General features: G+C 39.9%; 1 protein-coding gene across 9 annotated transcripts in view; it reads left to right on the top strand.

Moving 5' to 3' along the window:
* The window catches only part of NaPi-III (Na[+]-dependent inorganic phosphate cotransporter type III), a 241285-nt gene that overhangs the window by 201595 nt on the left and 15661 nt on the right, over window positions 1–24029 (top strand). For 5 of the 9 annotated variants that reach the window (XM_053785661.2, XM_053785658.2, XM_053785662.2 and 2 more), the window contains one exon: window positions 16302–16865. The exons of 2 other annotated variants lie outside the window; for them this stretch is intronic. In XM_053785661.2, the coding sequence (XP_053641636.1) occupies window positions 16673–16865 (193 nt within the window). In that variant the 5' untranslated portion in view covers window positions 16302–16672. Of the gene's footprint in view, window positions 1–15787; window positions 16263–16301; window positions 16866–24029 lie in introns of those variants that run through there. 2 more of the 9 variants (XM_053785656.2, XM_053785657.2) reach the window with 1 other exon arrangement.

Here is a 24029-nt window from a genome sequence, read left to right on the forward strand (position 1 = left end):
AAAAATAGTAGGTCTGATGTAAGCAACTATAGGCCTGTTAGTATACTCAGTATAATATCTAAAATTCTAGAGAGGGCGATGTATTCTCAAGTAGTTAAGTACCTTAATGATGACAACATTCTCCATAGCTATCAATCGGGCTTTAGAAGATCCTACTCAACCGACACCTTCCTTATTAATCTGATGGATTACCTGAGAACTGAAATGTCAAAGGGGAACCTCATAGGTATGGTAACCTTAGACCTGCAAAAGGCCTTCGATACTGTCAACCACAATATATTATGTAATAAACTTCAAGCTATCGGTATAGGTTCTGTAGACTGGTTTAAGTCCTACCTTAGCAACAGGAGACAAATAGTCAAAATCAACAAAACAGAATCAGAACCCCCTGCCGATAACATGTGGAGTTCCCCAAGGTAGTATTCTGGGTCCCTTATTATTCTTATGTTATGTCAATGATATGCCTATCAGTGTCAAGTGCAAACTCCTACTGTATGCAGATGACAGTGCTCTGTTAGTGTCAGGTAAAGACCCACAAGATATTGCTAATGTTTTAACACTGGAACTGGAGTCCTGCAGCAAATGGTTAGTAGACAACAAACTATCATTACACCTAGGGAAAACTGAAGCCATTCTCTTTGGCACGAAACATAAACTGAAAAGGGTAAATAATTTTAATGTTCAATGTAATGGGGAGCCCATCACTTTGGTTTCATCAGTAAAATATTTGGGAATCCCCTTTGACCCATGCATGTCAGGAGAATTGATAGGGAACAGTGTAGTAAAGAAAACGAATGCCAGACTGAAGTTCCTGTATAGACAAGCACAGTGTCTACCTACTGAGGCTCGCAGGACCCTATGTCTAGCCCTTATACAATGCCATATGGATTACGCTTGCTCTTCTTGGTACTCTGCCTTGACAAAAAAACTGAAAGATAGACTGCAAATCACCCAGAACAAAATCGTAAGATTCATCCTGGGGCTGGGACCAAGAGAACATGTAGGCCAGGATGAATTACAGCAGTTGGATATGCTGAATGTTGAAGACAGAGTAAAACAACTGAAGCTAAATCATGTTTATAAAATTGCTCACAAACAATGTCCAGAATATCTTGCTGTCAATTTTGTCAAGGTTGGGAACCAAAGCAATCATAGTACTAGGGGGAGAGAGCACAACTTTGTAGTACCCACAGTCAGTGGCCAGGCTTCAAACACCTTTTATTGTACAGCAATAAAGGAATGGAACAGACTGCCCGCACATGTCAAAGCCAGTCATAGCATGAACCAGTTCAAGAAGAGTGCCAAAAGGTGTCTGATGAATGTAGCTACAGAAAGGGAGGGGAATGATTTTCTATTTTTTAGCTAACATACGTGTAAATTTTACCATATTCCTAGTAATGACCCTCGTATTGTAGATAGTCTTAATGACCTTGGTGTAGTAGATAGTCTTTTTAGTATGATAATAAGATGTTATCTTCATTGTAGAATAATAAGAAAATATTATAACCTTTATATTATAATAATAAGGTAAAAGGACCCCAATGGAAATAAGTCACTCTGTCTGACTTTTTTTGGGTTATCCTAGGTTCTCTACACATATGCTGCTATGTATGATAATTCTATGTAACTATTTGTATATACCTGAATAAACTTACTTACTTACTTACCTGAGGATACGGGGTCCTACTGTATTTATAGGAGGGGGGAAACTATCGTCCCTTGGTAATCACACGTTCGTTGTTTGTTGATGGACGGGCTGACTTAGGTAGCAAGTAAACACAGACTGCTGCCATGTAAGGTGTCCCGTAGCTCGATTGTTAGTACACTCAGCTCACGTACTGAAGTCCCGGGGGTCGAACCCCGGTATGGCTAGAAATATTAGGACATGTTTCCTTAAGGCGTCTGCTGTCATTTCATCTATCAGTAAAATAGGTGTGAGTAGCATCCTGGGGACAAAATTGACCTAATTTGCCCGAAATTCTATATAGCAGTATGTCATTGATGTCAGCTAGACCTGTATACCTTGTACATGTACTTGAAGAAATAAAGATTATAATTATTAACTCACTGAGAACATTACACCACTGAGGCCGCTATCCCTGGCAAGTTTCACAACACCTCCGTCAACGCCACACCCTCAACCAGGAAACTATAAGAACAAATAGGGAGTAGGAAACAGTTTTTCACTCGAGAAAAAAATACGTATATATAAGGAGAAACTGAGTTGTCTGTGTAATTACAGCTGGTTGATCTCACACCTTTTATAGATGTAAAGGAAGCAGATGCAGGAGAGAAATGAGGATGATGAAAGAAGAAAGAGCAGGGTGGAACAGCAAAAGAGGAAGACACGAGTCTAACCTTTGTGTTTTTGTAGCGAGTGTGACAGAGAGGGTCTATACTGCTGTTGTATTACGAAACTTACCTTCCCTCCCACCACACACGTGTACCCCATCACGTCCTGCCGTGTTGAACCCAAATATATACTTTCCTTAAAAAAATCCAGTTTATATTAATATGAAAAACTACGGCCCTGTGAATAATTATCTTATAACACATGCATTGGGTGAGTGTGTGCGAGTTGCGTATGTGGAGGTGGTGGCGGTGGGAATGTGCGTGTTGGGGGGCAGGGGTTAGGATGTGGTCTGCTGTGGAGAGTAGGGGGGTGGGTATGTGCATACCTAAGTCCGGAAATAGAAACAAAACTGCAGATTGAAAAGGTAAGGTCATTCCAGTTTTTGTATTAATGAGGAAGACAGACCAGCCGTCGGAAACATGAGGAGCTAGACGGAATTAGAGGGGGGTAAAAAGAAGACATCGGGGAGGTGTTGAGAGCTTGAATGCATTCAAGGTTGAGCGTGAATAAAGATGGGTTAAGAGTGGGGATGAAAGGTAAGCAGTCCTCTTTATATATATATATATATATATATATATATATATATATATATATATATATATATATATATATATATGTCGTGCCGAATAGGTAAAACTGGTCAATTAGCAAGAACTCGTTTAAAATTAAGTCCTTTCTAAAATGTTCTCATATATATCTTTAAACATATAATTTTCATTAATGTTAATGTAAAAATTTATAATTTTGCATCAAAAGAATCTTAGAAAACTTACCTAACCTTATTATAACAAGAACAATTTAGTTTAGCCTAACCCAACTAAATATATTTTATATTTGTTTACATTAATTTAATACTAAACAAACACAGTGAAATATATTTTTTTCTTTAGGTTCAGAATGATTTTGGCGAAATTATTGCATACACAAATTTTCGCTTGTCTTATATGGCAAGATGAACGTTGCTATTTAAGCCAAGATCGCAAGTTCTGCTTATTCGGCACGACATTATATATATATATATATATATATATATATATATATATATACACAAATATATATATATATATATATATATATATATATATATTATAGGGAGGTACCACCTCTAGAACTGTCCTAGGGACCCTCATCCTCAGAGAAAAGAATAAACTTGCTTCAGGGAAAACTCAAGGTTATATATATAATAAAACTGGATACATGCTAACAATGTTTTCCTGACACCGTATTTACGCGACGTAGCAGCAAAAAGTTTAGCTGTTCATTGGATGTACAGCGAGGAGTGTTAACAACACTGTAGAACCACACAGGGACAAGGTTAGGACATTCTTCACAAAACTATGCACAATATAAATTAAATATTCATGGCTTTCCTGGTGTGTTGTTGCTCTTTACCTCTTCACCCTTGAATTACTGTAGTATTTTAATGTCTCTGCCATATAACGAAAGTTTATAAAATTTGTAGCATGAATAATAAATATAAAAGGTGGTAAATCCAGTACTTACCCTGTGAATATTGGAAGGTCAGTCGGGAGAGTGAGTGTGTCTCTTGACTTATACACAGGGGCGGGAAGGCTTGGTAGACTGTCTCCTGCACTACTGTGTAAATAAAGCTAGTAAATTATTTGGGGTTGTGGTATTGCAAGGACTGGTGTCAGGGAGGTTGACTCAGAATTAGCTTGGTGCACTTGGTCAGTCTTGGCAAGACTGCTACTACACATGCACACTCATTGCTTATTCTTGACTACAAGGCCTTGTAGTTTATCCAGTGGATATCTGAATACATGCTGGATATGAATGTAGTGGGAGGAATATGGTAACACGCTGGGGAAAGTTAATGGTCATCCTAGTGCGTAGTGGGACGAGAAGCGTCCATTCACAAATACTGCGTTAACGCTGACCACAGATTACGAGAGCAACACCAGGTTGTAAGACAGGATGCGCTTGCGTGGCCCCACAGCCTCCACTCTACGACTTTTTGTCTTCACCATTTCCCATCTCTACGAGTTTAGTGCTCCCTCTGAATGTAATAACAGTGTTAGTAGTCATTTTTTAATTTATGTCCGCGTAAACGGTTGATTATCACGTTAAAATGCAGGTAGTTACAAGGCCAACTTCCGTACTAGTTCGAGGGAGGTGATCGTGTCAAAAAATTTTGGCTGATACTGAATTTACCCCGCTTATACGTCCCCCTCACCCCATCCACGTTCACTTCTCGCTCTAACACGTCAAGTTACTGAACAAAAGCTGAATCTCCGAACTTGAGTGTTAGTGTAATACTTGAGATTGAAGGTAAAATATGCATTTTCTCTGCGCAGATCAACATAAAACTCACTCACTCTCTCTCACTCTCTCTCACTCTCTCTCTCTCTCTCTCTCTCTCTCTCTCTCTCTCTCTCTCTCTCTCTCTCTCTCTCTCTCTCTCTCTCTCTCTCTCTCTCTCTCTCTCTATATATATATATATATATATATATATATATATATATATATTATAGAATGTGCAAAACAACCACTCTGAAAAAATAGAGAAATTACAAGCGCTTTCGTGACTACTCACATTATCAAGGAACTATGAAAGTAAAGCATCCAAGGAAGCTATATAAGGGGTCTGGCCAGCACCTGTATGCTTCCTTGTATGCTTTACTTTCATAGTTCCTTGATAATGTGAGTAGTCGCGAAAGCGCTTGGAATTTCTCTATTTTTTCAGAGTGGTTGTTTTGCATATTCCGAAATCACCCGTTTACTGTGATCTTATTGCATATATATATATATATATATATATATATATATATATATATATATATATATATATATATATATATTATATATATATTATATATATATATATATATATATATATATATATATATATATATATATATATATATAATTGTGAATATAGTGAAGTGGGGGGGGGGGCAGTAGTAGTGCAGTGTCCTGGCAATCATATCCTACAGTGTTACCTTACTGAGACACGAGGTACTGATGGCTACAAACCGTGTTCTGAATGTCTTATTCACGACGAATGTGCTCTTACCAAGAGATTATTACTCAGAATCACGTGTAGTGAGACATTCACGTTTGCTTTTGAAACCATGAATGGATCTAGCTTTGCTGTGTCATTTCCTAGTTCACTTTACTTATTTACTTTCCTGAGTCTATAAAGTGTTTCTTAACGTCTCTGGCGGATTTGGATATTGACTTTCCTTCTGCTTCTCCTTTTACTCATTAAAATATCGGCCATCTTATCAATTTCCAATGTGAAGATTGAGACACTTATGCAGCATATGGGAATCTTTATTCAGGAAACGTTTCGCCACACAGTGGCTTCATCAGTCCAATACAAAGAGGAAGGCGTAAGGAGAGGAGGAGTATGAGGTAATCAGTCCCTCAGCCTTGAGTCGATGTGTTCAGTCCATCAATCTTGTAGAATGTACAGCATAGGGCCGTAGACGTGGCTTATATACTGTAGTGAGGTGAGGTGAAGCAGGAGGAGGCGGGGTCATAGTGGTACCATCCACTAGTCGAAGTAGGTCTTCGTCCAAAGGTTGAACAAGTGTTGAAGAATTCTTTGTAACAAGATCCCATGATGCTGTAGTGTCTGACAGTTGTGATGAATGGTTTGAAAAACCGACAAGTTGAAGATTGAGACACTTATGCAGCATATGGGAATCTTTATTCAGGAAACGTTTCGCCACACAGTGGCTTCATCAGTCCAATACAAAGAGGAAGGCGTAAGGAGAGGAGGAGTATGAGGTAATCAGTCCCTCGGCCTGGAGTCGATGTGTTCAGTCCATCAATCTTGTAGAATGTACAGCACAGGGCCGTAGACGTGGCTTATATGCTGTAGTGAGGTGAGGTGAAGCACTATGACCCCGCCTCCGCCTGCTTCACCTCACCTCACTACAGTATATAAGCCACGTCTACGGCCCTGTGCTGTACATTCTACAAGATTGATGGACTGAACACATCGACTCCAGGCCGAGGGACTGATTACCTCATACTCCTCCTCTCCTTACGCCTTCCTCTTTGTATTGGACTGATGAAGCCACTGTGTGGCGAAACGTTTCCTGAATAAAGATTCCCATATGCTGCATAAGTGTCTCAATCTTCACCTTGTCGGTTTTTCAAATCATTCGTCACAATTTCCAATATATTTTGTGTGTGATCATACTTCGTCTTGTTCTACGGCCTTGTAAGTTGAGATTGAGATGTTGTTGATGTTAGTTTTCAGTTGAAGTACTAAACTGTTTTTGTTTTTGTATCGTAGCACGTTATTTTGTTTTTGTATCGTAGCACGTTATTTTGTTTTTGTATCGTAGCACGTTATTTTGTTTTTGTATCGTAGCACGTTTTGTTTTTGTATCGTAGCACGTTATTTTGTTTTTGTATCGTAGCACGTTATTTTGTTTTTGTATCGTAGCACGATACTGCTGTATACGTTCAGTATAACAATGTTCATGTGGCAGCAACCACCGTATAAATTATAATAATTACCTTATAAAGATTTGAACTTAAGGAGGTACAATACAATCTTGCTTCGTCAGAATATTCTCTCTCTCTCTCTCTCTCTCTCTCTCTCTCTCTCTCTCTCTCTCTCTCTCTCTCTCTCTCTCTCTCTCTCTCTCTCTCTCTCTCTCTCTCTCTCTTTCTCTCTCTCTCTCTCTCGCTTGTACCTAGACTACTTCTCGACGCTACTTATAAGAAAGTGGAAGTAGATAATTATCTACTTTCACTCTCTTTCATCCCCCTCACCACCCTTCATACACAACAGCTCGCTTTTTTTTCAGATATCTGCATTACATTACGTCGATTTCTGAACAGTAAGCCACCTCCATATTTAAATGTCAGTAAGATTATTGAGGGGAGAGGGAGGGTATTACCTGAAGTGAGGGAGACATTACAGAGGCTTAGATAATTGTAAACAATACGCATGTTATATGCGTTGTAAAGATGGGTTATACTTATTCTTTCCACTGTGAGATTTTTTCCATCTCTCCTGCATCACTCTTACGGACAAGACGTAGAATCAGGAGGAAGGTTAGCTTCTTTGCCTCCATCTCAGTGTCAAGATGAGAGGGGGGAGACTAAAATCTCCCAGCTCAGGCTGGCAGATTTCAATAGTTGGTGTATGAAAGCCATTTTGTGTAATGAAATGTGACAGGTAAATACACCTTACTTTTGTTCCCAATGTGTAACTGTCATATAAAACAGGGTACTTGCACACTTCTGATGTATGCAAATTTATTTTAAAGAAAGTCTCAAGTGTCACAGGAGACAATATTATACATGGGTAACACGTACACATTAGCGGTGTATCCACTATGTGAGCAGGAAGTGAGACAACCTTCACTTACATTGCTGCTACTACCGTTTAACCCGCCATTATTATGCATGCGTTTTTATAGCGGCCAGAAAATCAACGTACATAGTTTGAGTTACTGTTTAGTTATCTATTGTCAAGGTTTAACACCACGGTTATGTTGCATGATTTGCGCTTAGTGAGTTTAGAGCGATGAATGAATCGGCATAAATGAGATTTAAATTAATCACGTTTTGGTTATCTTAAAAAGTGCTAGTGGAAAAAAAGCGAGTTGCCAGAACGAGTTAAGTTATATGTTTAATGGAGCCTAGCCAAGTTTGTTGTGAGAGCAATCTTTTTCGAGTGCATGGATGTCTTCTGTTAAATGTTCAGGTTGTAATAGTGTAAGAAATATTTTTCTCTAAGCTTGTTTTTACTTTTTTTAAATGATAAATGAAATATTATAGATTTTATTTTAATAATTTCTTCACGAACTAATCACAGTGCTAAACCTTAAGGTTCATACAGTAAATTATTTAATTTTCATTCATATAATCCTTAATTAACATCTACTTATTTTTCCATGATTTATTTGCTAATGCACTGTTTACTATCTTGCAAGTGTTTACGTTACAGATGTCCAGGATTTTGCCACAGGTGCGATACATGCATGCCTCACCTCGCGAAGGCTACCTCCACACGCCCATCTGCGATGGTTTCACGCCTACACCCATCAATACGGGTTCCTTGCCCCCCCACGCCACGTATATAACCACTCCATGAAGTCGAAGTCAGGTGATGGTGCTCCGTTGAAATATCTTGTATTACGGCGTAGATCTTTATATAACAATCAGCCAGAGGTTAATGTTCTTGATGAAAATTGTGTACAATTCCGACAATCAGATGAGTAAGACATGTGCAACAGTAGGGTACCTTTGTAGTTGAAACGTCTCGCCTACACGGTAGGCTTCTTCAATCACATGGAGGAGAAATATGGAGACAGCAGCAACAACAGTGGAGACGTAGAGATGTGATCAATCTTTCAACCTTGAAGGACTTCTTGAGGTGGTCAGTTCCACAGCCTGGAGAAGAGTTTAGCTTCATAGCCTGGAACAGTGTGAAGCTGAAGCATAATGATGATGGTTGATTCGCCGGAGGGGAAGGTCTCGAAGATGTTGCAGGAGGCGGGACCCACTAGTAGAAACAAGAAGGCAAGAACTGAGGAGCACTGCAGCAAGCCTATTGGCTCATGCTAAGCAGGTCCCTCCCAAATCCAACCCTTCTCGATCAACTAGTGGCCAATGTCCGTGTTGGACAGGAGATGGGGTGCGAAGACTACTTATCACTTCAATACACAAACCTAGTCATCGGACCCCAATAGAGGGAGAGCGGAAGCTTAAGGCTAGTGCCCAAGAAATGCCAGTACGTATATCACCATCCCAGTCTCTCCCCGCGCGCTCTGGATTAAACTGAACATCGGTGAGGCGTTTACTCATAAGGTTAGAGTTGCTAGGCGGCGGCTACTGAGACATGGAGAGGCAGACCTTGAGCAAAGTCATGGCTCTCAGTGGACACATGGACCTTGAGCAAACTCAGCAAAAGAAAAGCGTTGTATGGAATTTGTTGATAAATAAACTGGAGGCAACGACGATACTCGAGATAATCACATGAGAATAGGTAAGACACATATGCAACAGTTAGACAACTTTATTCCGAAACGTTTCGCCTACACAGTAGGCTTCTTCAGTCGTTTCGGAATAAAGTTGTCTAACTGTTGCATATGTGTCTTACCTAACAACCTGTCGGTATTGTATACCATTTTGATGTTCACATGAGAATAGTTGAGAAAGACTTTATTTATAACTAGATCATAGGCATAAGATGTAATAAATGGTGGAATAAGACATGAGCAACACCTTCGTATCATTTTTAAAGAAGTGTTTCTCCCATAAGGGACTTTATTAATCTAATATAGACATTAGAAATGAGTTGTTAGGTAAGACACATATGCAACAGTTAGGTATCTTTATTTCGAAACGTTTCGCCTACACAGTAGGCTTCTTCAGTCGAGTACAGAAAAGTTGATAGAAGCAGAAGATACTTATCAACTTTTCTGTACTCGACTGAAAAAGCCTACTGTGTAGGCGAAACGTTTCGAAATAAAGATACCTAACTGTTGCATATGTCATACCTAACAACAGGTCGGTATTTTATACCATTTTACGGTTTTAGATTCATAAATCCCCTGGGGGCGAAACGTCACTTAAATACTATAATGATACTCGTACGTTGTGTTTCAGTTTATTTTCTCCCGTATGACGAAGATTAGTTGTTTAATACAGTATTTAAAATTATCACAGAACATGAGAAACTTGGATCTGAAAAAATACTCGGGCATTGCCTAATCGATCGTAATATGCAACACTAGTTTTACAAGAAACACTTTTTCAGCTCAACAGAGAACTGTTTTTTTTATTTTACAGATTACAATTTAATTATCGTATGAACTCTTAAGTTGTAATACACTGTCAGTGAATAAACAGAAGGGCGGATCGCGATTCTAGCCCCTCGTGCGCCTTACGAATTTATTAACTTTTTTCACTAAGGTATTTGAGGAGGTAGATCATGGTAATGAATATGATATTGTGTATATGGACTTCAGTAAGGCTTTTGACAGGGTCCCACATCAGAGACTATTGAGGAAAATTAAAGCACATGGAATAGGAGGAGAAATTTTTTCCTGGATAGAGGCATGGTTGACAAATAGGCAGCAGAGAGTTTGCATAAATGGGGAGAAATCAGAGTGGGGAAGCGTCACGAGCGGTGTTCCACAGGGGTCAGTGTTGGGCCCCCTGCTGTTCACAATCTACATAAACGACATAGATGAGGGCATAAAGAGCGACATCGGCAAGTTTGCCGATGAGACCAAAATAGGCCGTCGAATTCATTCTGACGAGGACATTCGAGCACTCCAGGAAGATTTGAATAGACTGATGCAGTGGTCGGAGAAGTGGCAGATGCAGTTTAATATAGACAAATGCAAAGTTCTAAATGTTGGACAGGACAATAACCATGCCACATATAAACTAAATAATGTAGATCTTAATATTACGGATTGCGAAAAAGATTTAGGAGTTCTGGTTAGCAGTAATCTGAAACCAAGACAACAGTGCATAAGTGTTCGCAATAAAGCTAATAGAATCCTTGGCTTCATATCAAGAAGCATAAATAATAGGAGTCCTCAGGTTGTTCTTCAACTCTATACATCCTTGGTTAGGCCTCATTTAGATTATGCTGCACAGTTTTGGTCACCGTATTACAGAATGGATATAAATTCTCTGGAAAATGTACAAAGGAGGATGACAAAGATGATCCCATGTATCAGAAACCTTCCCTATGAGGATAGACTAAGGGCCCTGAAACTGCACTCTCTAGAAAGACGTAGAATTAGGGGGGATATGATTGAGGTTTATAAGTGGAAGACAGGAATAAATAAAGGGGATGTAAATAGTGTGCTGAAAATATCTAGCCTAGACAGGACTCGCAGCAATGGTTTTAAGTTGGAAAAATTCAGATTCAGGAGGGATATAGGAAAGTACTGGTTTGGTAATAGAGTTGTGGATGAGTGGAACAAACTCCCAAGTACCGTTATAGAGGCCAGAACGTTGTGTAGCTTTAAAAATAGGTTGGATAAATACATGAGTAGATGTGGGTGGGTGTGAGTTAGACCTGATAGCTTGTGCTAACAGGTCGGTTGCCGTGTTCCTCCCTTAAGTCAATGTGACCTGACCTGACTAGGTTGGGTGCATTGGCTTAAGCCGGTAGGGACTTGGACCTGCCTCGCATGGGCCAGTAGGCCTTCTGCAGTGTTCCTTCGTTCTTATGTTCTTATGTTCTTATATACTGTTAGGTAAGACACATATGCAACAGTTAGGTATCTTTATTTCGAAACGTTTCGCCTACACAGTAGGCTTCTTCAGTCGAGTACAGAAAAGTTGATAGAAGCAGAAGAGACTTGGAAACGATGTAATCAGTCCATCACCCTTAAAGTTTTGAGGTGATCAGTCCCTCAGTCTGGAGAAGAGCATTGTTCCAAAGTTTCAAACATCGTCTCCAAGTCTCTTCTGCTGAAAATATCTAGCCTAGACAGGACTCGCAGCAATGGTTTTAAGTTGGAAAAATTCAGATTCAGGAAGGATATAGGAAAGTACTGGTTTGGTAATAGAGTTGTGGATGAGTGGAACAAACTCCCAAATACCGTTATAGAGGCCAGAACGTTGTGTAGCTTTAAAAATAGGTTGGATAAATACATGAGTAGATGTGGGTGGGTGTGAGTTAGACCTGATAGCTTGTGCTACCAGGTCGGTTGCCGTGTTCCTCCCTTAAGTCAATGTGACCTGACCTGACTAGGTTGGGTGCATTGGCTTAAGCCGGTAGGAGACTTGGACCTGCCTTGCATGGGCCAGTAGGCCTTCTGCAGTGTTCCTTCGTTCTTATGTTCTGTACTCGACTGAAGAAGCCTACTGTGTAGGCGAAACGTTTCGAAATAAAGATACCTAACTGTTGCATATGTGTCTTACCTAACAATCTGTCGGTATTTTATACCATTTTAATGTTCAACCGTATATACTGTTCATGGTTTAGAAAGACACGTAAGCAAACACTATGACATATTTATTAGAAAACGTTTCGGTCCTGGGACCTTGATCACTTCATGTTAGAAGTGTAGATGAATGGTTCAGAGAACCGACATGTTGATAAATTAGACACATGTGCAACTCGGGTATCTTTACTAAGGAAACGTTTCGCCATTGAACAAATGTGACACCACCTATGACTGCTGCACCTCTCCTGCCATACGGTTTATAAACTGCTTCTCCGCTCATATGCCGTATTCTATTCAAGATTGATGGACTGAACACATCGACTCAAGGTTGAGGGACTGATTACCTCATTCTCCTCCTGTTCTTCAAGTTTCTCCTACGTATGGACTGTAATAAAGTTGGTAGAATTACCGACAATATGTAAAGTAAAAGGACACAAGTGCAACTAATGTGACATTTATTGTGGCAACGTTTCGCTCTCCAGGAGCTTTATCAAGCTCCTGGAGAGCGAAACGTTGCCACAATAAATGTCACATTAGTTGCACTTGTGTCCTTTTACTTTACGTATGGACTGATGAAGCCACTGTGTGGCGAAACGTTTCCTCAATAAAGATACCCAAGAGTTGCACATGTGTCTAATTTATCAACATGTTAGAAGTGATCAAGGTCCCAGGACCGAAACGTTTTCTAATAAATATGTCAGTGTTTGCTTACGTGTCTTTCTAAACCAACTTGTCGGTATTTATTACCAAGGTTTATACCATACTGTTCATAGTTCTTGCTAGAACGTACAGGGAACAAGTGCAGCTAATGTGTCATTTTATTGTGGCAACGTTTTGCTCTCCAGGAGCTTTATCAAGCCGTTACAAACAATACATGGATACAGAGGGTATATATAGGCTTAGAGTGAGGTGTAATACTAGTGGTGATAAATTAGACACATGTGCAACATGTTGCACATGTGTCTAATTTATCAACATGTCGGTTCTCTGAACCATTCATCTGCAAAATACTAGTGGTAGTAGTAGTAATATTAGTCGTAGTAGTAATACAGTATGGTAGAACAATCAACTTGCACATGAGTAAAAGGTTATAAAAACTATTGCCTCAGTGTGCTTATATTGTCCATAGACTTCTTATGCTTATTCTATATATGAACCTAGATCGAAGAGTTACTTCAAATTTGCTACTTGTATTACTTAGCCTTTCTAGTATAAAAAGTTTAATTCGGGTGCAGTAGTCTGTTGGTATTTGATTTACTCTATGTACTTTGACAGAGGTGTAGGATAAAGGTCAAGGATGTAGGAAATAGGTCACAGGAAGCTGGATGAAATATCAGCAGTGGTGAAGCAATGTGAGGGCGTGTGTTTCTGCAGCTTGAGACTGCAATGATGACCCAGCCTTAACGACCAGGTCTGTTTCTTAGTGTTTTTTTTTTTTTTATCAAAAGACTTATTGGCTAATTAGCAAAACAAAAAGTAAGCGTCCATGTAGCCTCATTGAAGCAGGCACTTAGTTGTAAGAGTATGCTAGACATACGTGGGAATAGTTGTGTAAATTCTTAGTTAGCCTTTGCAGTGATCTTCTTATGAGAGGCGAGTGAATGTAGGGGTGAAGTATCTGAGGTGTCTTGGTCAGGTTATTGACTCGGTGGTGGGAGTGGTGAATCAGGGAAAGATAAAGCTGCCTCACCCGACCAGCACGCAGTACCATAACAGTGGAGATGACCTTTGTGAAAAAAATTACCTCCAACCCATGGAGCCATAACTTATTATCCACAGCCTAGGTGTTACTAGTGGCGGCGAACATAAAGAAGGAACATTGCAGCAGGCCTACTGGCCCATGCGAGGCAGGTCAAGTCTCCTACCGGCTTAAGCCAATGCCCTAACCTAGTCAGGCCAGGTCACATTCACTTAAGGAATAAGTGATGTATAACAAGATAGTACGCGTAATAATTCAATACAGAGAATATAGAAGAGACGAAGGAGGATATGAAGTAATAGTTTGAAGCATGATTCCATTATTATTGATGACTGTTGATCCTTGCCGAGTCAGGTTCATGAAGACTGAACATCATCTATCAAGTATTGTTATAACAGTGTTATGCAGTTCCAACAAGTAGACAAGAGATATGCACAGTGTTCCTCCATTATTATGTTCTTATCAAAGCATATTCCGCAGGTAACATTGAAAACGGGCTGGGCAGACATTTTTGTTAGTGGGATTGGGTTCGAGAAGGCCCTGCCTAGTATGGGCCAGTAGGCCTGCTGTAGTGTTCCTCCATATGTTCTAAACCGTTTATCACATGTTCTTAACAGGTAAGACACATATGCAACAGTTAGGTATCTTTATTTCGAAACGTTTCGCCTACACAGTAGGCTTCTTCAGTCGAGTACAGAAAAGTTGATAGAAGCAGAAGATACTTGAAGACGATGTAATCAGTCCATCACCCTTAAAGTTTTGAGGTGGTCAGTCCCTCAGTCTGGAGAGGAGCATTGTTCCATAGTATGAAACAATGGAACAATGCTCCTCTCCAGACTGAGGGACTGACCACCTCAAAACTTTAAGGGTGATGGACTGATTACATCGTCTTCTAGTATCTTCTGCTTCTATCAACTTTTCTGTACTTGACTGAAGAAGCCTACTGTGTAGGCGAAACGTTTCATAATAAAGATACCTAACTGTTGCATATGTGTCTTACCTAACAACCTGTCGGTATTTTATACCATTTTAATGTTCTATCAGGGAGTGCTATTTAAGAGTATTACAAAGTGAATAACATGTGGGATAAAACACAGGTGTTGAGATGAAGTGTAATATAAAAACAGGCATGTCATGTAAACAACTTTTGTAAAAAAAAAAAGATTGAGGAGACTCGCGCAACGGAGCTACTGGGTATCGTAATCTTGAGTTTAAGAACATAAAGGAGCACTGCAGCACGACTACCGGCCCATGTTAGGCAGGTCTAACTCAAACTGATTTTAGTTTTTGAACACTGACGTCACTTGTGACATATGGGCAGGACTCGACCTATGAGTATATAAACGCGTGTGTACGTCCTAGTTATTGCCGCACTAGTTTATTCTTCACATTTTTATCATATGGGTAATGGTTTGTACACTACAGCTGCATCACAGCACTAGTAGAATTGCCCATGCACTACAGCAGCACTGGTACTAGGGACTCGGAACAACATTGCGGTCGCCAAATAGTGTCGCTGGTAGTCAAAATGTCGTGGAGTCAACACCCTGGTAGGTGTTGTTCTGCGCCGGTGGGGGCCCCGTGATACGCTGGGCATGAAGTAGCACGTACCTGTTAAGTATGTAAGCCCACTGCTAAGAAGCAAGCCTGTAACCTCTGGTCTCACTTTCGAGGTCGTTATCACATGTCAGTTAAGTTTGTCAGTCTTTCTGAGCATCCATGTTAGAGGCTATATAAAATATTATGGGGTGCAGAGCTGTGGTCTTTGAAGTAGGCGGGGCTCCGGCAGGAGGGTAAGGCGTGGTCATAGTGAGGATGGGTATATAAAGGCTGGGAGGCCTGCGAGCTGCAGTAAGACTTGGTCACTCGTCCCACTCTAGTCAGGTAGCTGCCACACATCGCCGCATTAGCTGCCAGCCAGACCCACGTGGTCCACTCCTCCTGCTCGTGTCGTGTGCTTCTTTTCGCGTTGAACTTTGAATATTGAGTACAATGCGAGTAGTGGCACTATTATCAGTGGCCCTGGTGATGGGTGCCGCGTACGCTGATACCCCGAGCCTGGACATCATCTCCACCACCACACTCGTACCCAGCCTCCCTGATTCTTCCTCCATGGCTGAATGGCACTCCTCCACACTCTGGATTATAATATTTGGATTCATCCTGGCGTTTATACTCGCCTTTGGCGTGGGTGCTAACGACGTTGCTAACGTTTTCGGCACGAGCGTAGGAGCGAAGGTGTTGACACTACGGCAGGCATGCATCATCGCTACTGTGGCAGAGATCCTGGGCTCTGTTCTTCTAGGTAAGTGAATCACCATCTGATAAGTTCTTCCTCCCGCAGGTCTCCGCTCGGAGCTACTCCCTCGCCTGCTCCTTCCACATTCACACACTCCTGTGACACACACTTTCATCTTAATCTATTTCAATCGTTTCCACTCATTCCATATTTTTACACTCGCAGCTTTCTTGTTACCTGTCATCTCATTCTTACGTTATATTCAGTACATCCCATTCTCACCCAGTTAAGAATAAAGTAATACTATATTCGATATTCTTTAATATTAAATCTATTTTCAAGGTTCCTAACTCTAGATATATTTTAATTTAAATACTATCACTTTAGTATAAGACTGCTCACTTTAGTACGTCTCAAAGCTCTTCGTAGTCACTTCGGGTTTCTCTCGTCCTTTTCAACACACACACACAAACACAATGGAGCCCTTCGCAGAGGAGCTCTTGCCCTTCGTCATAGCTGGCTTCATCATCGCCTTTATATTGGCCTTCGGCGTGGGAGCCAATGATGTTGCTAATTCCTTTGGCACGTCTGTGGGCTCTGGTGTGCTGACCCTACGCAAAGCTTGCATCCTGGCAACTATATTCGAAGTGTTGGGAGCCATCCTTATCGGTAAGTATCAGTATTTAATAGATCCTCCTTTGTTGCCTTCCCTGCTTGGACACTATAGGTGTGATAACATCACAAAATGTGTGACGATGCAAGACGTGGGTGAAACCGTCCAAAAATTACTATTTTAATTTAAACCCAATGATTTTTATATTATATGTAGTTCAGGACTGTTTCAAACACTGGCAGTAAGAGCCTCGGTCTGGTTCTGTCAGACATGGGATCAGAAATATCTCGAAAGAGTGAATTAAGGAGGTTATTTTTTTTAAACTGACAGATTTTTACTTAAAATTTCCTAGGTGCATTCATACAACTTGGCTAAAATATATAATCCATGTTCATCTTGGCCTGGATCAAATGTACAACCCAAGCCTTAATAATTTTGGGTTCAAAATCTTAGAATTTGATTGACAGATATCGATAAACTACACACTGAGATGTCTCCCTTGATCTGAGGCGTTGGGTTTGTGCTCTAATAACTTGAAGCTAACCTAAATACCTACCGTTTCTCTAGACGCTGTATGGGTCAGCGCACTTCCATGAATGTAGTAGTAATTATTCGAGTTTATGCATTAAAATTTATGTACGCGGGAATTACAATTGTAATAACTCATTATCTAATAAAAACTCACTGGATTCGCATAAACGTTCTTGGTGTCCATAATTGTACCATTCACTTGTAATCGGAGTTTGGATAATTTTTCCGATATTTTTATTCTGTTCCAGTCTGAGTGATTATTAAGACAACTAGAATGTTGGCACTTAGTAATAGTAAACCCTGGTAGAACATTTGATTCAATTAAAAGAATCAGGATCAGATTTCCGAGCGAGCTGAGAGAAGCCTCCTTACATCTGCTCATGTTCGTCTAGTACATATGAGTAGATTATCGAGTCGCATCCTAAGGGAGGACACGAATGAAAATAAGGCGTAGTACACGTTGCTTCGTTAGGTTAATAACCTAGGGATTCTAATTTGCGCAGGGATGTTAGAAAAATGGCACCAAAATCACATTTTCTTAATTACGTTTTCATAAGAACATATCCTTTATAAATCTAATTTAGGATGGCTTATTATAATGCCATACCTGCCTTATTTTCAACGTTTTTTTATTTTGTCTGGGGAGAAATGGTATAAAATACTGACCCAATAGAAACAAATAGTGAGTGGGAATGGGTGGTTTTGATAAGGACCTCTCGTGTATAGGCCAGTAGGCCTGGTGTAGTATTACTCCATTCTTATGTTTACAAATACAGTATAATGTGAACCTTTATTAACCAGTAAAGTCAGTGAAGAGCTCGTTTGTGTCTCCGTTTCCATTTTATTGCCTGTCGAAAAACACATTAGAGAAGGATGACGAATGTATTAATATTGGTAGAATTACCGACAATGTGTTAAGTACAAGGACACAAATGCAACTAATGCGGCATTTGTCTTTTTACTGAACAAGGATGACGAAGTTGATCTCCAACTCGGAATAATGAATTCGAATTGGGAAAACAATTGGTTAAGCAATGATATAGGAAGGCATTTGTTTAGCAGTGTGGGTTGTGGATGAGAAGCTTCAGGATAGCATCATTGAGGCAAGAACTTTGAGTAGCTTCAAAAATGTTGGACAGGTGAGTACATGAGTAGGTATGGGTGGGTGAGGTTGAACCTGCTGGTAGTGCTATAGTAGTGTTCCACCATTCCTATATTCTTTTGTTTACATGACTTAAGAAATCGTAATGACACGATTGCAAATAAACCATACCCCCGGCCGGGATTGAACCCGCGGTCATAGTCTCAAAACTCCAGCCCGTCGCGCTAACCACTAGACCAGCTAGCCACTAGCTGGTCTAGTGGTTAGCGCGACGGGCTGGAGTTTTGAGACTCTATGACCGCGGGTTCAATCCCGGCCGGGGGTATGGTTTCTTTTGTTTATCTTGACACATACAAAATGATAGCCCAAAGACTTATTATGAATGACCTGATTAAAACAAATCATACATGATCACAGAGTGATGGACTCCATGTCCTCAATCTACATAATCGACCGAGATGAACGAATAAATATCATAGAAATGGCTCATAAAAAATGAGAGTACTGAGAAACATAATCCTGAAGGCAAGGCAGTTGCCTGTTTGAATTTGTCCAAAAGTCCCATGGCTATACTAAGACTGTAAAGTCTGTTAATTCCCTGTATCAATAAACTTTGAAGTAAGACAACAATGAGCCTGTACTCGTTTGTGAGACAAAATAGGACAATTGCGTGGATAAAGATATAAGTACAGTTAAAGGCAATTATTAAAGAAAGTTTCGCCATGAGTACCTTCTTCAGTCCTAATACGGATACAACTAGGAAATTCAGGTGACATGGAGCGAGATACTTGTAGTAATGGTAGCAGCAGTGGTAGTAAAGATATTAGAATGGTAGATAAGAGGATATAAGTAAAGTGCTGAACTATCTAACCAGGACAACTCTAAACAGTGGATTAAAGTTGGATTAATTTACACTTAGAAATTATATAGGAAAACACTAGTTTGGCAACAGTTGTGAATGTGAGTAGAATGGGGGAGGGGCGGGAAGAGGGAGCATGATGACGGAGGCAGCAGGTGTGCAATAGACGTAAATAGTGTCAGAGGAGTGTAAGTGGGCCGGTGGTGCTTATTCCCCCTCACCTAGTGAAACAACGACGATAAATTTGCTTTTAGAAGTACGTGCTAATTTTTTTTTAGCTAGAGACTGACTGAATAGTCCTATTATTTTCCTCTGAAAATTCTATTGTGTGTGTTGTATTTTAAAAAGTCCGCATTTTTTTTTTACGGAATTAAAGCTGTATTACAAGAGAATGTAAAAAGATTGACCTTTTATTATTACGTAAAAAAATAATGCAAAATGGGACAGAGCATTCCGAAGTAAATAAGAATTTAACGTCACGTCACATCCACTACATAAAGGCTTTGACGTCAACACTTGGGGCTTGTCAGTCAGAGACTGACCAATCTTCCTGGCCTAACGCGTGCACAAAGTCCTTTATGACAGCTTCCTTTCAGTAAAGAAAAGAGGAAGGAGATTAATCAGTTACTTCATTTACTGATTACGTTCCTTTGCAGTGTAAAGAGATAAAACTGTTACGCCGTGCCAAATCACGAGTTCTGGCAATTACAGCTATTGAAAGTGTATTGAGAAGGCATTACTGGACGGCCCATTTTTATGAATATAATAGGAGAGGCATTAATTAACGCCTGAGGTAAGAGTCTAATTAGGGATGTGGTATACTGGAGCCGATTCAACAAGATTGTTGCAGTTGTGGACTCGCAATAGAATCAGCTTTTGGAATATATATGCTGTCTTTTCTAATATGACATAATAAGTGTTGGACACAAACGTAAAACTGAAACTGTTGATCCGGTGTGAAAATTTGTCTTTATTGAATCAGCACTAAAATAGCCCTAGCGTGAATGTTAGCCCCGGTTTTTCCTACTCAAATGCTCTAATTGACTGCGGCGTGGTTATCTAGTCTATAACACCCATAGGAATTACAGCGGCTGTATCATTTACAATCTATTGGCATTTATGTTGTTGCTCAGCTTGTGAATGAGGGCATAGTAAATTAGATGAGAAGCCGAACCATGATCCTTATAATTAAGCTTAGCATCTAGAAGAAAATATTGTGCTCGCCATTTCAGGACGACAGAATTTTTACATTTTTTTTAACCATTCACAATGATAATCTGCACCAAACAACTCTCATTGTGATGAATGGTTTGAAAAACCGACAAGTTGAAGATTGAGACACTTATGCAGCATATGGGAATCTTTATTCAGGAAACGTTTCGCCACACAGTGGCTTCATCAGTCCAATACAAAGAGGAAGGCGTAAGGAGAGGAGGAGTATGAGGTAATCAGTCCCTCGGCCTGGAGTCGATGTGTTCAGTCCATCAATCTACAAGATTGATGGACTGAACACATCGACTCCAGGTTGAGGGACTGATTACCTCATTCTCCTCCTCTCCTTACGCCTTCCTCTTTGTATTGGACTGATGAAGCCACTGTGTGGCGAAACGTTTCCTGAATAAAGATTCCCATATGCTGCATAAGTGTCTCAATCTTCAACTCTCATTGAAAGACTCAAACAATGTATTCAACCCTCCTTTTTCTAAATAATTTCTGAAGATCATTTTGGTATTTTATAGTGTCTGCGTTCAGAGTGTGAATCAGGTTAGATTTAATATATTAGTATTATTGAAGCTTAAATCAAAACAATTAATGGAGTTGAAGCATTATTTAGTTTAGAAAATAAATTTGACAGCCTGTGTTTAGATACGTATATAAGATTTCTCTCTAATTATTCCATTAATGCTTCGCTGCTTTTATCAGAAAAAATAATCAAGACATCCTTAACGCTTTACAAATAATGCAGTTTACATGTAATAAAACATTGGTAAGCACAAAGTCACTAGTAATACAATGCATTTTGGGCATTGCAAAAAATGCGAAACCAATATTTAAGTCACCATTTAAGGAAACATTGTAGTTCACCTTGCATTTTCTTAAATAGGTTATCTGCTTTACGCTGTACATTCTATTTTTTTTTTCATGTTAGCCACCAAGACATCCATTTCAGTCATATGTGACTTAATCGATGTAACAACTAAAATGCAGTTAGCAATATACACAAAAGTATGATCTACATATACAGAGAGTTAATGTGTATATATATATATATATATATATATATATAATATATATATATACAAATACATATATATATTTTTTTTTTCAACAAGTCGGTCGTCTCCCACCGAGGCAGGGTGACCCAAAAAAGAAAGAAAATCCCCAAAAAGAAAATACTTTCATCATCATTCAACACTTTCACCACACTCACACATTATCACTGCTTTTGCAGAGGTGCTCAGAATACAACAGTTTAGAAGCATATACGTATAAAGATACACAACATATCCCTCCAAACTGCCAATATCCCAAACCACTCCTTTAAAGTGCAGGCATTGTACTTCCCATTTCCAGGACTCAAGTCCGACTATATGAAAATAACCGGTTTCCCTGAATCCCTTCACTAAATATTACCCTGCTCACACTCCAACAGATCGTCAGGTCCCAAGTATCATTTGTCTCCATTCACTCCTATCTAACACGCTCATGCACGCTTGCTGGAAGTCCAAGCCCCTCGCCCACAAAACCTCCTTTACCCCCTCTTTCCAACCCTTTCGAGGACGACCCCTACCCCTCTTTCCTTCCCCTATAGATTTATATGCTTTCCATGTCATTCTACTTTGGTCCATTCTCTCTAAATGACCAAACCACCTCAACAACCCCTCTTCTGCCCTCTGACTAATGCTTTTATTAACTCCACACCTTCTCCTAATTTCCACACTCCGAATTTTCTGCATAATATTTACACCACACATTGCCCTTAGACAGGACATCTCCACTGCCTCCAACCGTCTCCTCGCTGCTGCATTTACCACCCAAGCTTCACATCCATATAAGAGTGTTGGTACTACTATACTTTCATACATTCCCTTCTTTGCCTCCATAGATAACGTTTTTTGACTCCACATATACCTCAACGCACCACTCACCTTTTTTTCCCTCATCAATTCTATGATTAACCTCATCCTTCATAAATCCATCCGCCGACACGTCAACTCCCAAGTATCTGAAAACATTCACTTCTTCCATACTCCTCCTCCCCAATTTGATATCCAATTTTTCTTTATCTAAATCATTTGATACCCTCATCACCTTACTCTTTTCTATGTTCACTTTCAACTTTCTACCTTTACACACATTCTCAAACTCATCCACTAACCTTTGCAATTTTTCTTTAGAATCTCCCATAAGCACAGTATCATCAGCAAAGAGTAACTGTGTCAATTCCCATTTTGAAATTGATTCCCCATAATTTAATCCCACCCCTCCCGAACACCTTAGCATTTACTTCTTTTACAACCCCATCTATAAATATATTAAACAACCATGGTGACATTACACATCCCCGTCTAAGACCTACTTTTACCGGGAAGTATTCTCCCTCTCTTCTACACACCCTAACCTGAGCCTCACTATCCTCATAAAAGCTCTTTACAGCATTTAGTAACTTACCACCTATTCCATAAACTTGCAACATCTGCCACATTGCTCCTCTATCCACTCTATCATATGCCTTTTCTAAATCCTTAAATGCAATAAAAACTTCCCTACCTTTATCTAAATACTGTTCACATATATGCTTCAATGTAAACACTTGATCTACACATCCCCTACCCACTCTGAAGCCTCCTTGCTCATCCGCAATTCTACATTCTGTCTTACCTCTAATTCTTTCAATTATAACCCTACCGTATACTTTTCCTGGTATACTCAGTAAACTTATTCCTCTATAATTTTTACAATCTCTTTTGTCCCCTTTCCCTTTATATAAAGGGACTATACATGCTCTCCGCCAATCCCTAGGTACCTTCCCCTCTTTCATACATTTATTAAACAAAAGTACCAACCACTCCAACACTATATCCCCCCCCCCTGCTTTTAACATTTCTGTCATGATCCCATCAGTTCCAGCTGCTTTACCCCTTTTCATTCTACGTAATGCCTCACGTACCTCCACCACACTTACATTTTGCTCTTCTTCACTCCTAAAATTTGGTATACCTCCCTGGCCAGTGCATGAAATTACCGCCTCCCTTTCTTCCTCAACATTTAAAAGTTCCTCAAAATATTCTCGCCATCTACCTAATACCTCCCTCTCCCCATCTATATATATATATATATATATATATATATATATATATATATATATATATATATATATATATATATATATATATATATAGACTGCGACTAGCCGGGGGATCGAACCCGTGTTGTTTTAGCCCGCCTCACGGTGAGCGAAAATTCACGACGCTCTAACCCACTGGACCATACAATCCTACAAAAATCACGCACCCAGCAGAGCTAGGTGTTGTACCGTGATCCGAGGACATACGATGGTATGGGTGCCTCAGAGCTAATTTCATTCTACTCCCCGTTTGGTGTACTAGCCTTCACAAGCAGTATATATAATATCGTAACCACGAACAGGTGGTATTAATCAATAACAACACTGCGACTAGCCGGGGGATCGAGTCCGCCTCATGGTGAGCGGTCCAGTGGGTTAGA

Source organism: Cherax quadricarinatus, chromosome 35, assembly GCF_038502225.1.
Source record: "Cherax quadricarinatus isolate ZL_2023a chromosome 35, ASM3850222v1, whole genome shotgun sequence".
Classification (NCBI taxonomy): domain Eukaryota; kingdom Metazoa; phylum Arthropoda; class Malacostraca; order Decapoda; family Parastacidae; genus Cherax; species Cherax quadricarinatus.